The sequence below is a fragment of the Prionailurus viverrinus genome, chromosome D3, assembly GCF_022837055.1.
Source record: "Prionailurus viverrinus isolate Anna chromosome D3, UM_Priviv_1.0, whole genome shotgun sequence".
In the NCBI taxonomy this organism is placed as follows: Eukaryota; Metazoa; Chordata; class Mammalia; order Carnivora; family Felidae; genus Prionailurus; species Prionailurus viverrinus.
In genome coordinates, this window is record NC_062572.1 from 32,981,612 (window position 1) to 32,997,424 (window position 15,813).

The window sequence follows — 15,813 nt, forward strand, 5'->3', positions numbered from 1 at the left end:
CTGCTTGGGATTCCCTCTCTCCCATTCTCTCTGCCCCTCACCTGCTTGTGCTCTCTCTAAAAAATAAATACACAAACATTAAAAAAATAAAAAGAGGGTCTTGGTACTAAAACGATCCATCACCATTTACCCATGAAGATATATTGTTGACTATGATATGAACACTGACTTGTTTTTAAGTAGTGGCAGATGTTTCTCATAGGGCTAATGGAAAAAACTATTGCCTAGATTAGAGCTACTCGAAGTGTGTTCTAAGTACTGGCAGCCTGCAGGCACATGAAGTGCTTATACCAAACCGTAAATCAATCCTACCACTAAGTATGGCATTTTGTTTAGCTATGTAGAAAGCAAGACCTCTGCTGCAGGAAGCACTCGACTGACTTGTACTGAGGCAGACCTCTTCTCCTATGGCAACCTGGCTGTTAGCAGCGCTAGTCTAGATGAAGCAACTACTCTGGGTGGAAACAAAAGCACTCCTGGTCAAACAACACCAGGTTCTTATCAAAAGCTGTAAAAAAAAAAAAAAAATGTCAACACTCACCTTTTGAATTCCATGGCTTTCCAGTATACCAGAAATAGGAGAACATCTGAATGCTGCATAGGTAGCTCTAAAGACATCTCCACTGTCATTGACTCCCTACAATCATTTAAGCAATCAAATGAAAAAATATAAAAGTCAGTTCATCAATTCAGAGTGAGACCGTTATCTTTATGGTTACCAAGGACACACAAACTGGTTTTGTAGGGCACAGGAGAGCTCAAAGCCTGCCTAGAAGCAGGAGTGCTACTAAACTCAGCTCACACAAGACCTCATGCTGCCTCTCCTCCCTCCATCAGCAACCATTCCTTCCTGGCTACAGTCATCTTTAGGATGACGCTCATAATATCAAAGGATTTGCCTTCTCCTCGAAAACCCTGAAGACCCTGTTGAATGTGCATTTTAATAACCTATGCAAAACTAGTTGTTTATTTCTTTTCAGTAGGTCCAGCACTATCTTTTGCACGTATGTTGTGGGTATTGTGGCTCAAAACTGCTTCTGTCACACAAAACACATGGCAAAAAGGCCACAGTGTTGTAAACAACACACATGACAATATGCTTAATTCAGACAGAACCTACTGGCAGAGACTATTTGCAGTATACAGTAGCTAGCACGCACTGACACAGAACATTCACTTCTGTCTCCTGCACTAGCTCCTACCCGCTGAAAAAACAAAACAGCACTCAGAACAAGGGAGAGAAAAATGAATGCACATGTGCACGCGCATACACACAATGTTCCATAATAACGCTTTTATATATTTTTCAAAATAGTTATTTCAGATAAAAATCAGCACTGTAGAAGGTAGTTCATTAAATGAGCAAGCCCAGATTTTCACATCCATTCTGTAATTTAAAAAAATTTTTTTTTAAATTTTTTTTTTTTTTCAACGTTTATTTATTTTTGGGACAGAGAGAGACAGAGTATGAACGGGGGAGGGGCAGAGAGAGAGGGAGACACAGAATTGGAAACAGGCTCCAGGCTCTGAGCCATCAGCCCAGAGCCCGACGCGGGGCTCGAACTCCTGGACCGCGAGATCGTGACCTGGCTGAAGTCGGACGCTTAACCGACTGCGCCACCCAGGCGCCCCTCCATTCTGTAATTTGACTCTCAAAACCACCTTGTGAAAAAGATGGGGCATATATTAGCGACATCTATAGAGAAAATCAAGTAAGTGAATTAGTGGAACTAAAAAAGACAGTAATCTCAACCTATGCTCATAACTCAGTTTTAAAACACCCTGCATAAAGTTTAAACATTAAAATGAATATATTTAAGGCCATTACTACTGACCTTGACATAAGGTGGAGCTAAAGATGACAGATGCCACTTCACTTCTGTGTTACCATGATTCTCAAGTTCCAGAAAATTTTCTACAAGGAACACACATATCACAACTCAATTCTTGCAGAGGTAAGTAAACAAGCAGATTACTGTGACAATGTGTAACAATGACTAATTACCTCATCATAGGGGGAAAAATACAATCATTAGATCCCCAGAGGAACCCAACAGGAATTTATAGTATTTTCTAACAAAATCAAGATTTACAAGTACCTTATTTTTTTTTAATGTTTATTTATTTTTGAAAGAGACAGAGCGTGAGCAGGGGAGGGGCAGAGAGAGAAGGAGACACAGAATCCGAAGCAGGCTCCAGACTCTGAGCTGTTAGCACAGAGCCTGACGCAAGGCTCAAACCCATGAGCTGTGAGATCATGACCTGAGCCGAAGCCAGATGCTTCACCAACTGAGCCACCCAGGTGCCCCTATCTTGTTTTGGTTTTTAATCAAAGTATAATGAAGGGCTTAAGCAAGAGAGCAATAAGATGATTTACATGTGTAAAGAATTACTGGCTGCTGTGGGAAAGAGAGACCGCTAGGGAGTCAGAGTAGATGAGGAGTCCTGGTAAGGCGCCACAGCAGCAGTTGAGAGAGGATGCACGGGGTGGTCTGTATCAGGCCTGAGTCACGGCAGTGGGAGGAAAAGCAGTGGGCAGACAGGGGATCCATTCTGAAGACAGACTGCAAAGGACTTGCTAGTGGACTGGATGAGGAGAGAGAGAGAGAGGAAAAGCAATCAACTTCCAGGGAATTGGCTTAATGGGCAGACAGTGGTGCCACTCACTGACACAGGTTAAGGCTGGAGAAGCTGGTTTCATGGGTAAATTAAGAGTTCTGTTTGTGAGATGCCCACCCATAGAAGCTGAGCAGGGTGCAGGGAGAGCAGAGAGAAAGAAGGGGACATAGGCAGGCCCAGGAAGAAGAGCCCTCAGTGGAACCTGAGAAGGAGCAAGTGAGGCAGGGAAAACCAGGAGAGGCACAAGAAGTATGTAGTCCAAGAAGGAAGGAGTGGTCGCCAGTGTCGAGAGGTCAAATTAACAAAGACCCATAAGCTTTGCACAGTGGCAGTATCATAGCCAATGAAGTTTATCAGAAATGCAATTACTGCTAATTGAAAAAAAAGACCCATAGAAGAGATGCTCCCTTTTCAGTGACCTCTATAGCAGTGGGGTCAGGGCAAGATGGCAGCACCAGCTCTGCTACAGACTAAGAAAAGAAAGGCAGAGAGCACAATCCCACCATGAGGGAGGGATGCCGAGGAAGCAGGGAGAGCAGCAAGGAGACGAGGCCAAGGAAGGTATTCCTTAAACATGTGACGGCAGGGTGCCCTGTGTGCCAACAGAAAGGCATCAACAAAGGGAGAAACTGATGACACAGGAGAAAGAAGAGGTGGAGTAAGGCCTTGAGAAGAGCCTAGCTTCCAAGCAGAAGAGTTTATCTGGGATGGAAGCAGAAGTCTTGCATTTAGTCTAATGGCTTTTATATTGGCAGTGAAGAGTGAGGCAAACTCAAGAGCTAGGAAGAGTGAGAGCAGGAGCAGCAGATGGATGCTGAGAAGAGATGAAACTGTCAAACGATGGCCAGAAATGGGAAAGGACACACACCAAGGAGGGCTGGTAGGAAAGCCTGGTACTGAGGAGCATCTGAGAGCTGAGACCATGAATCCGTGGACACAGCCCCAGGTTTCTCCAGAAGTGCTGCCTAGTACAGTAGAGACATAGGGCTGGGAAAAGTCTGGCTCTAACAAGGGTTGGGATCTTGCCAGACAGGAATGCAGAAGGAGGGACACACGGCAGTTAAAAACATTCCTAAGGCAGTAACTGCAGTGACAGACCACAGAATTCAAGCAGAAGCGGACAAGGCTGGGGTGGTGGAGAGTGAGAAGGTAGCAGGGCCAGTGGCCTGAACATCTGAATGAAGCCACAGAGCTGCTGGAACTCCCAGAGGACACGGGTGGGGAAGACGGGCAAAGCAATGGGTGATGGTCAGAGGGGGACAGTCTTGATGGACAGTAGAATCTGAGCATGAGTAGGAAACAAAGCCAGTAAGAGAGGCAAGGAGTGGAGGGTCATGTGACAGAAGGTCCAAACCCTTTCCAACAGGTCCCACATGTAATCCCATTCACTGAGACTGAGCCATCATGGGCAGGGGAGAGGGGAGAGCAAAAGCAGTGTTCTCAGGACATTTGAAGAATATTAGCAGTACTAAGTGTCCACTAGGTGACAAACATTGTGCCAAGTGCTTTACATATATTATTTCATTTACTCCTCAAAGCCCTCTGTGAGAGGAGTCAATTATGATGGTCATTTTACATATGGGGAAACTGAGTCTATTTAACCTCTGTAGCGCCTCAAAGTCACATTAGTGAGTGACAGAACCAGGTTTTACCCACTTTCCTCTCTTCTTCAGCTGCTTATTAGCAGTCTAGTAAAAGACCTAGTGAGAACTGAGAAGGGATGGTTCTGACCAGGTAGAATCTGAGACTCCCAGAATATAAATAGTTCTTAAACACCTAGATTTAACATTTTAGGATTTTAAAGCTCCCCCAAATCCTGCCCATCATTGAAATGACTACCAGTGACCACCTCTCTCCTGAAATAGAGGACAATTTTATCCCTGTCATTACAATATGGCTCACTAAGAACAGTGTTAGACTCAACAGATCAGTGACCATTTGAATTACATAACTTGTGAACCACACCTGAAGTTTCACCAGGTTCTGTTGCAGGAAAAGTAACAGTCTTGTTTCTTATCTCAACTTTTGTGGAAGGTGGTTTTGTCATTGGTTTTACCAGATGACAAACTGAAGGCTCAGTTCCTGGGGAAAGGATTCCAAATGGGCTAGAAGCCAAACGAGTGAGGAGTTCTTTTTGGGTCAAGTCTTCTTGAATTTGAACTTTCACAATTTTCTGAAATGAGCCAAATAAAGGAGATAAGACACAAATGGAGCTATCATTTTAAAGAAACAATTCCTATTTTTAAATCACGGTGGAGAAAAGTAATGCCAAACAAATGGAAAACACTGATGGATGAGAAAGTTTATTCAGATCTCGAAGTGAATCTTTGACTCCTCCCTCTCTTCCCCAACTCCCTTCTTTTTCAAAGTAGATTTTGCAAATTAGTAATGGTTTCTAGGCCCCACTCTCCATTCCTGCCCCCACTCAGAACTGTTCAGATCGCTAATGGAAAAACTATGTGCTAAGTGCTCTGTCTGAATAAGTCTAGTTCAGCTGAAAGAATAGCCCCCTTCATTTCATTTCTGAGATGTTAGAGCTAATAAGCCTCCTGACACTTAAGCTGCAAAACAGGAAAAATTTGCTTAAAAAACACTAAAAGTACCTTCTGTCCATTGTCACAGTGTATATAAATCAAACCACTCCACGGGAACATTGACTGTTTTGTGGATAAGGAGGAATTAGGACTCACAAGAATTTGTAGCTTACTCCTAAAAAGAAAGAATTTAATAATGAAAAGCAAGAACATCCTATACTTTAATAGCAATAACCACAGAGTTATCAATACTGTTCCATCAATGACCAACTCTTTCCGTGTTGCTCAAGAAGGAGCTGAGAAGAGGTGAGATCCCATCCACATGTGATTTTATATCAGCCCCACCTCCGTGGCTCACAAAAAGTTGAGTGACATAAACCTATGAACCGAAGGGGAAAACTCATGTGAAAAGAGACCGGGGCCATAGAAATACCATTTAAAAAGCAATTCAAAATTAAAACTTCTGGAGCAAAAGACTAAAATACAGAAGCTCTGAGGCACTTTATCATAAAACTTATCATAATAAAGAATGATACAGTCACAGTATAAAGGGAATTAAATAACTGGGAAAGAAACTGGAAGAAAAAGGGGGGGATGGGAAATAAATGAAATATTGTTTTTTTTTTAAATTTTAAAAAAATGTTTTATTTATTTTTAAGAAAGAGAGAGAGACAGAACATGAGTGGAGGCAGGGGGCAGAGAGAGAGGGAGACACAGAATCCTTAGCAGGCTCCAGGCTCTGAGCTGTCAGCACAGGGCCTGATGCGGGGCTTGAACCCAGGAACCGTGAGATTATGACCTGAGCCGAAGTCGGACGCTTAACCGACTGAGCCATCTAGGTGCCCCAACAATATTGCTATTTACCCAGTTGCTAAAATTTTGTGCTCACTGTTCTCTTCAAGAGCTATGGAATGTCAAAGAAGACTTTTAAATGTGGACAATGTAATCAGATTTGTGACTTAGAAGAAACGACCAGTTACAAAGGATACATTGGCATACATATCAAAAATGGCAGAGCAAGATTATTTTCCATTCCCAATGGCTAAATACACAGGGTGACAGAAAAAGTGATTCATGAACAATTCATTTCCCTAACTTTCCAACCATTAATCAGTAAATGTTTAATTGATTGCTTTGGTCCTAGGAATATTTCTCTGGAGTATGCCTAACCATACCTCAATACTAGTCACTAAACTCTCCTAAAATGCATACTCCATCACTTTGCAAAAGTTAATAAATTCATGCTGCTCTTCTGCAAAGTTGCTATCCCCAAACAGGTAGTGACTTTCAGACGTGAATGTTCTGTGCTGACCCAGACAACGTTCCTGAAAAGCTGTAGAACTGCAGCTTTACCTCCTATCAGTAACTAAACTGCAGACAGTGGACAGCTGTTCATCAGCATTTGGTCCCAAATACTTCCTTCTGTCTTAGACTAGTCTTTGTGCAAAACTGCAAGCTAGGTTATGGCTCAGACATATTAAACATCAGGAAGCTTTGTCTATAAAATGTCCTTTAGACAAAACAAGCAGAATAAATTGAGCCAGACCTAAGATAACCAAGGATAGAACCCTCTGGGCTTTAGGGACTACCACCTCTCATCGTATGCCCAACTGCATCCCTTGCTTTGTAATTTGGTAGGCAGAGTAACACATCTACACATTCTGATGTTTTCCACTCCAGGAAATCCTTCCCACCTCACTCATACCTCTTGACCCTTTTAGGCTATGTACACCATAACTGGCTGTGGACATGGTCTCTATTCTGCTAAAGAGCATGAATCCTGAAGTTCACTGTGGTCCCACAAAACCAAATGGAGCTCAGTACGGGGAGCATATGGCAAAATTCTAATGAATAAGTTAAAATGGCGTATTATTTGATCCTTAAAAAGTCACCATGTTAATACCTGAATAAAATCTGGAGGAAAAGGAAGTCATACTTACTCTGGTGGGATAAATCCATGTTGTGGTGTTACTGTAAGGCAATGTGCTGGCCAGTACAACTCAAATTTCAGTAACCTAATGGAATTATTTAAAATCTGGAAACATGCAGTTTTTGCCAGGTCACCTATTATATCAGATAAGTAAGATATAACTTACATTTAGCATTAGTGAAAAAAAAAATTAATAAATAGTAAAAATGAATCCTAAATACATTAGTCTACCATCTTTTGCTTTACAGGAATTTCAAATCCCTGGTAAAAGAAGACCATTTGTTTACTCTTGGAAACTATAAAGATACTGAACAAAGTTCAACACCCTGAACAAAGAAAAAAGGACATCTGGAAATTGTTACCCCCTGGTCTTGTCTTGGGCACATACATTGGTACCATATTTTTTCCTACTCTGAACCAACTATATCGATGTTAAGACTTAGTAAAATAGGCCAAGTACCTTGGGGCAAGGGATGTGGTAGGATGAAGGGCCCATGGGTGAGTGGCCCTGCCATATGGGGAATTGGGAGCTTGGAATGAGGACCATGGCCTTGTGCCGGACAATGTGCTGGTTGAGCATGAGGTAGGTCTCAAAGAGACCTACGTAGAAGAGGACCTGTGTAAGCCACTGGTCACCTTTGCATACAGTCCATGAACATTACTAGATGAGCCACAGACTCAGAATGAGTATAGGCCTGGTTTCCAGAGCTCACTGCTGTTGTGTTGTTGTTGATATACTCACAAGGAGAAGGAGCTATCAAAATCAAGTGTTCAGGCTGGACAGCCCACATTTCCTTCGAGAATGATTTATCTTGAGGTGGGCGAACAGCTTCTGAAAGAAGTGGAGAACCTTGAGGACCTTTAACTGGCAAAACATCCAAAGAAACATTGCCACCATGTTTCCCAGAACTGTCAGATTCACTACAGAGAGAGAAAGAAACAGAGAGGGGGAGAGGAAAAAAATAAAATATGAATAAAAGCTTATGACTAAGAATGTTAACCATTTGCCATGCACTGCAAATGAAATACCGTGTTTTCTCACCAACATTTTTACTGTGATGTTTTACTTTTTGGTTGAATAGAATTTGTGTATTGAAATATAATAATGTTCTCAAAAAAAAAAAAATCTAATAATGTTCTGCTTTAAAAAAAAAAAAAGAAAAAAAGCCAGACTGTGTCACCTTTTTATATGAATTCTTCCTAAGTCTAAAAACATTTAGAGGTGCCTGGGTGGTTCAATCAGTTAAGTGTCTGACTTCAGGTCAGGTCATGACCTTGCAGTCTGTGAATTCAAGCCCCATGTCAGGTTCTGTGCTGACAGCTCAGAGGCTGGAGCCTGCTTTGGATTCTGTGTTTCCCTCTCTCTCTGCTCCTCTCCTGCTCACACTGTCTCTCAAAAATGATTAAATGTTAAAAAAAATTTTTTTTAAAGTAAAAACATTTAGATAAAACTAAAGGTGCATTATGTAATATATTGTGTATATTTCATGGAATAAAAATTCTTCACTGTGTATTCTTAATGTTTAAAAAATACAGTATAGGTCTAATATTATTATACTTATCTTTAATTAGAATACTCAATGATTTCTTTACTGTCTTGACCTCAGCATGCCATCTGAAGTCTCTTAAAAGGTTTACCAGAAAACTACCCAATATTAAGAATTTTTTAAAAACAATAAAACTTTTTTCATTAAAATCAAATTTTTTTTTAATGTTTATTTTTGAGAGAGAGAGAGAGAGAGAGAGAGAGAGAGAGAGAGAGAGAGACAGAATGTGAGCAGGGTAGGGGCAGAGAGACAGGAAGACACAGAATCCAAAGCAGACTTCAGGCTCTGAGCTGTCAGCACAGAGTCCAGCGTGGAGCTCAAATCCACGAACTGCGAGATCATGACCTGAGCTGAAGTCGAATGCTCAACCAACTGAGCCACCCAGGCGCCCCCCAAAACAACAAAACTCTTAATGTATCTATAACTATACAGTGATAACTGGTTTCATGATGCTAACACCAAACAGTCTTCCAGGCAAAATACTATGGTGAGAAATGCTGATGAGGCTTAAGATTTTTAAGTGTTAAAAGTGTTTTCTAATAAGCCTTAGATTACAAAAAATTGTAACTTGAATAAATTTTGTAATCACAGTAGCACATGATTTACCTGAAGTTCAACGGGGCAGTGCCCAAATTCTTCTACCATACAGCAGAGCTACATCTTTATTTTAAGCAGACACTCAGCAGACAGGGAATCCTCTCCTCACCTCTTACCCATTGCCCTCTCACCTGCTCCTTTTGAAATCAGACCTCGACTGCCCAGAGAAATAATGGAGGCACCAGCCAATAAGTCAGAAACAATTTTTTAAAAATTATAAAGCTGATCCTTGGCTTTTTAGTTTCCTAAGAACCTGTTTCTCACAATTTAAGTGAATTTCAAAATAATTTTTAATGTGAACTACTATCTTTAATTATTTGATTACATATTTTAGAAAAAATTATCATTAAAAGTATAGGGACCCTTTTAATATATTGTTGAATTCAGTTTGCTAATATTTTGTTGAGGATTTTTACATCTGTATTCATCAAGGAAAATGACCTGTAATTTTCTTTTTCTGTGGTGTTTTTGCCTAGTTTCATTATCAGGGTAATGCTGGTCACATTAAGAGAGTTTAGAAGACTTCCTTCCTCTTCAGCTTTCTGGAATAATTTGAGAAGGATAGATACTAGCTTTTTGAACAGGAAGTCATCAAAACAAAATGAAAAGGCAACCTACTGAAAGGGAGAGGATACTTGCAAATCATTTATCTGATAAGAGGTTACAATCCAAATTACATAAAGAACTTATACAACTCAGTATCAAAAAAATAACTAGCCTGATCAAAAAAATGGGCAGAGGACCTGAATAGACATTTTCCGAAAGAAGACATACAGATGACCAACAGGCACATGAAAAGATGCTCAACATCACTAAGCATCAGGGAAATGTAAACCAAAACCATAATGAGAAATCACCTCACACCTGTCAAACCGACTATTATCAAAGACAACAAATAAATGTTAGTGAAGATGGAGAGCAAAGGAATCCCATGTGCACTCCTGGTGGGAATGTAAACTGGTGTGGCCCCTAATGGAAAATAGTATGGAGATTCCTCAAAAAATTAAAAATAAAGCTACCATATGATCTAGCAATTCTACTCTGAATATTCATCCAAAGAAAATGAAAATCCAACTGGAAGAGACATATGCACCCTTATGTTCAGTGCATCATTATTTAAAACAGCCAAGATACAGAAGCAACCTGTGTCCATGACAGATGAATGGATAAAGATGTGGTTTATATACCCAGTGGAATATTAGTCATTAAAAAAGAATGAAATCTAACCACTTGTGACAACATGAACCTAGAGGGTATTATGCTAAGTGAAATAAGTCAGAGAAAAACAAATACTAAATGACTTCACCTATATGTAGAATCTAAAAAACAAAATGAATGAACAGACCAAAAAAACCAGACTCTTAGACACAGGAAACAAACTGTTGGTTACAGGAGGCAGGGAGAGGGGTTAGGGGTGAGTGAAATAGGTGAAGGAGATTAAGAGGTACAAACTTTCACTTATAAAATAAATTATGGGGATGGAATATATTGCATAGGAAATATAGTCAATAATATTATAAGTTTGGTGACAGATGATAACTAGACTTATTGTGGGATCATTTCATTTCACAATGCATAAAAAAATCAAATCACTATGATGTACATCTCAGATGAATAGGATTTTTTTTTAATTTTTTTTTTTTTCAACGTTTATTTATTTTTGGGACAGAGAGAGACAGAGCATGAATGGGGGAGGGGCAGACAGAGAGGGAGACACAGAATCGGAAGCAGGCTCCAGGCTCTGAGCCATCAGCCCAGAGCCTGAGGCGGGGCTCGAACTCACAGACTGTGAGATCGTGACCTGGCTGAAGTCGGACGCTTAACCGACTGCGCCACCCAGGCGCCCCTGAATAGGATTACTGTATGTTAATTATACTCTAATAAAAACTTTTAAAAAGTATGGGAAAAGAGGGCAAGGTTAAATGAGCTGGAGGCTCCAGGTGGGTGGGTCTGAGTCAGCTATTAGTTGGTGGCTGGGACTTGTAGAGAACCCTCAGCCAATATGAGTTGGCAATGATGTGCCAAGGAGAAGATGAGAAGATTGGTTAAAAATAGGAGGATAGAGTAAAATTCAAATATACTGAGGATAATGAAGGCAAATTCTCAGTATTGGAGTTATCAGTATAAACTCATGATTTCAACATATTTATAAATAGATGTGGATACATGTGGATTTATATAAAATGCATATATTTCCTAGCTCTGTCCATGGAGGGAGCCTAGAAGTACTAACACCTGAAAAGCAATAGCACACTCATATCCCAGTTTCTAATACCATTTTCTACTAAAATGAACCAGGACCCCTATCCCAGGGCTGGGACAGGAAATGCATAAGACAAACCTAAAATAACCATCATGCCGGTGAATAAAAAGTCAGATTAAGCAACCGAATGAGGACAGTAAAGAATTTATACTGAATTCACCAGTCTGCCCAAATATAAGTAAGTACACAAAAGAGGGTGAAGTAAATCTCTTCCTCATAGTGGAAAGACAACTAGTAAATGTAAAAAGATAGAATTAGAAAATCACCATTTGGTAAATAAGACAGTACTAATATGATTCAAGCAATAATCATCAGTGGGTACTACAAGTTTGAAAAGGAATAAGAGGGGCGCCTGGGTGGCGCAGTCGGTTGGGCGTCCGACTTCAGCCAGGTCACGATCTCGCGGTCCGTGGGTTCGAGTCCCGCGTCGGGCTCTGGGCTGATGGCTCACAGCCTGGAGCCTGTTTCCAATTCTGTGTCTCCCTCTCTCTCTGCCCCTCCCCCGTTCATGCTCTGTCTCTCTCTGTCCCAAAAATAAATAAACGTTGAAAAAAAAAATTAAAAAAAAAAAAAAAAAAAAAAAGAAAAGGAATAAGATAACTCATCATCTCTAAGGATCTTCCTTTAAGACATTTATTAACTAACTACCATGAAGAAACCTGGCAGACACCATTTTAACTAAGTTATAAAAATATTTCAAGTAATGGGACAAATCAGTTGTTTAGCACCTGAGATGCGCTGAGGAAACAAACAGCATCGTATCTGTGATGTGAGGGACATTTTACAAAGTAACTAGTCTGTGCTCTACAAAAACATCAAGGTCACTCACTGGTAAGAAAAGGGTTAGCAGCTGGCCTGTGCCATTTTCCCCTTTTTACCAGGCAGGAAAAGCCCAGGAAAAAAAAAGAAAGATGACTCAGTCAAATCCCCTTGTAATCTTCCTAATGACATCTCCCAGCAATCATACTAATTTACTTTTCTATAGAATACTTATGAAGAATGTTCCTGGTCTGTCTAGAATTGGTTATGGTAAAGAAAATAAAAATTTATGAATTTTTTCAACATAGTTGTTTGAAAAAAATTATCACATAAGGTATGTAATTACACAAGAATAAAAGAGCTTTCATGATGGAAACAGCCACCCCTTAGTGTTAGTAATGTATCACGTGCACAGCTTAGAGACCTCATGTTAAATGTGAACTAGAGTGGAGTATTCATGTTGCAAGAAGGACCTAGGAAACACAATTAGCAATCCTGATTTCCTCATGTTTCATCTAAAATTGTTACTAAAGCTTAGTTCTGGGTAGTATCTTTGATTCTGTGGCTCTGATTTGATGATCCAACCTTCTGCGTTCTGTCGTGAAAGAGAAGGACAGACTGAAGAAGTATTCTATATTGAAAGAGGTAAAGAGACAGGCTAAATGTAATGTGTGATCTCAGATTAGATTCTGGACTAAAGAGGAAACGAAAAGAGGAGGTTTTTGCTTATTTCTTTGATTTATCTATAAAGAACTTTACTGGGGAACTGGGGAATCTGCATGAAATCTGTGGACTAGATGTTAGTACTGTAACAACACTAAGGTCCTAATCTGGATGGGTTTACTACAGCTATATAGGAGAGGGTCTGCGTTTTTAGAAAACAGGATGAACTGGTCATCATGCCTGCAATTTACTCTTAAAAGGTACAGAAAAAAGTTATACACACATAAACAATAATAAGGTAAATGTGGCAAAATGTTAGCAACCAGGGAATCTCACTGCAGGTTTAATATGTACTATTTTTAAACTTTTCTGTAAATTTAAAATTATTTCAACTTAAACCAAAATATAAAGATGTAATAAACATTTTGAGGCAAAAAAGTATGGAGGAAAGATCAGCTCTACTGTGAATTAACTTCTCTTGAAATATGATGAGAGATGTTTTGTTTCTGTTTTACCTTTTAGATTCTACGCTAGCTTTGGAAGAAGGCTGAAGGAATTCACTGCTAGACACGGAGTCTCTGAATTCTCCAATTACTGAAAGTATAATTTTACGCATGTTTCCATAAAAGAGCTGAATATCATTAGGCCGTTGGGGAAGATCATACACTGAAATAGAAAATAATATTTGAAATACATGAATCTTCACATAATCACACCACAAAAATATAACAGATAAATTTATACATTTACAGCAACAGGTTGGGGTGGGTGACATTTGACGTTTACAACTATTGATGAGGATGAAATTATAGGCAGCTCAGGCTCTGGCCTTGGATTTGGTGACCTAACCTCTCCAAGCTTTCGTCTCCTCAAGGATAATATAAAAAATTATGATCCATCTCAGGGGTTGTTGTGAGCATTAAAGTATGAATGTGTTTAAAGCTACATATAGCATCAAGCTGACTGTGGGCCAGGTAACGTTTTAATCCCTTCATACATATTATTCTAGTTAGCTTTCACAGCAACTCTTTGAAGTAGGAATTATGTATTCTGGATTCTACATTTAAATTAGACATTAAGAATGACACTTTTTAAATGAAAAGTGTTTAAAAGAACACAGTAAGTGTAAGTTGAAATTTGTAATAACCAAAGATATCGGACTACAAAAGTTTATATCAAGTGTGAAAATATTTGCCATAAATCACACATTTTACAAAACAAGATTATAAATACCTATAATAGTAATATACTCAAACAAACGTTATTCAAAATAACCACATAAAAAGTTCAACTGCAACACTCCCATAGGTGATCTACTAAAACTAACCAACACAAAACAAAGTGGGATTGTTTCCTCCCTTCCTCTGGACAATAAATACACCACCTCAAGGAACCCAGTATTCTGGTGTCCCAAAGACCTACCTGAAGTCCTACCTCTTCCCCATCTTAGATGAGTGGTCTTGACAGATTACTTGGGCTCTTGGTTGGGTTTGTCAACACGACCCTTAATATAACACATTTCTTGAATTTCTGTACACACAACTCCCTCTCCTTGGACTATCCTTCCCCATTCTGGTCCTCATCTTCTCCATCTTATCAACTCCTCCCCATTCTAAGTGTTTCCATCTACAAAGCACAGTTCAGTTTAACTCTCTGATTAGGATCTTTCTTATGATGAAGAGATAAGGAAGGTAAAACTCAGAGGAGATAAAGTTGTAGAGATGGTCTTGAATTGCTTCACCTCCAAATCCAAGGTTCGTTCTATACTCTGCACCCTTAACGCACTGCTGACAAGATTCATTTCAAATCTTTTCATTATTTTTAAAATTTTTTTTAATGTTTATTTATTTTTGAGAGACAGAGTGTGAGCGGTGGAGAGGCAGAGAGAGAGGGAGACAGAGTCCAAAGCAGGCTCCAGGCCCTGAGCTGTCCGCACAGAGCCCGATGCGGGGATTGAACTCACAAACCATGAGATCATGACCTGAGCCAAAGTTGGGTGCTTAACTGGCTGAGCCATCCAGGCGCCCCTCTTTTCACTATTTTTAACTATCCATCCCAACCTTCCCTTTGAGCAGATGACTTAGACTCCTAACTACTGAAAAGATGAGTATTCTGCATCACCTCTACATAGGCATAAATATCCTTTTACCATTTCATAATTTAGAAGCAATATATACTTTACCATTAAAAAAAACCCTGGAAAACAGGAGTGCCTGGTTGGCTCAGTCAGTTAAGTGTCCAATTCTTGATTTCGGCTCAGGTCATGATCTCACAGTTTGTGAGTTTGAGACCCATGTTGGGGCTCAATATGGGGCTCCCTCTCTCTGCCCCTCACCCGCCTTCTCTTTTCCTTTCTCTGTCTCTCAAAATAAACTTAAAAAAAAAAACAAACCTAGAAAACAAAAATGAAGGAAAAAAACATGACCACCTGAAATTCTACTACCAGAACATAACCACTGGTAATATCTGGTGTCTAAATCCTGCGATTTTACCTGTGAAGCTGTATATAGACACATTAAATTATTTTTACCATAATAAGACCTTATTATGCAACTTTAAAATAATTAAGTTATTTTAAAAGAAAATAATAAGACATTCTCATGTCTTTAATATAAAATCACGTCATTATTTTAATAGCATCAACATTTTCTATTACATAATCGATGCCTTATTCTTGGACATTTAGGTTACTTCTTGCTATTATAAACAACACTGTGGTAAAAATCTGTCCATTTTCACATAATTTGTATGTGTCAAGACATGTTTTTTGTATCAGTAATAAACACTATTAGATGTTTGAATGGTTCAACTCAAATAGAGCTAAATATCTAGGTTGGAGCTATTCCACCGCTGTCTATTTTGGATTGATTGATTGATTGATTGATTGATTTTGCCACCATC

General features: G+C 39.5%; 1 protein-coding gene across 4 annotated transcripts in view; it reads right to left on the bottom strand.

Annotated features, from left to right (window-relative positions):
• The window catches only part of CEP192 (centrosomal protein 192), a 160,915-nt gene that overhangs the window by 45,994 nt on the left and 99,108 nt on the right, over positions 1–15,813 (bottom strand). For all 4 annotated transcript variants that reach the window (XM_047826647.1, XM_047826646.1, XM_047826649.1 and 1 more), the window contains 7 exons: positions 13,428–13,578; positions 7,826–8,004; positions 7,094–7,217; positions 5,223–5,328; positions 4,585–4,792; positions 1,836–1,915; positions 542–637 (listed from right to left, as the gene is read on the bottom strand). In XM_047826647.1, coding sequence (XP_047682603.1) covers positions 542–637; positions 1,836–1,915; positions 4,585–4,792; positions 5,223–5,328; positions 7,094–7,217; positions 7,826–8,004; positions 13,428–13,578 — 944 coding nt within the window. The remainder of the gene's footprint in view (positions 1–541; positions 638–1,835; positions 1,916–4,584; positions 4,793–5,222; positions 5,329–7,093; positions 7,218–7,825; positions 8,005–13,427; positions 13,579–15,813) is intronic.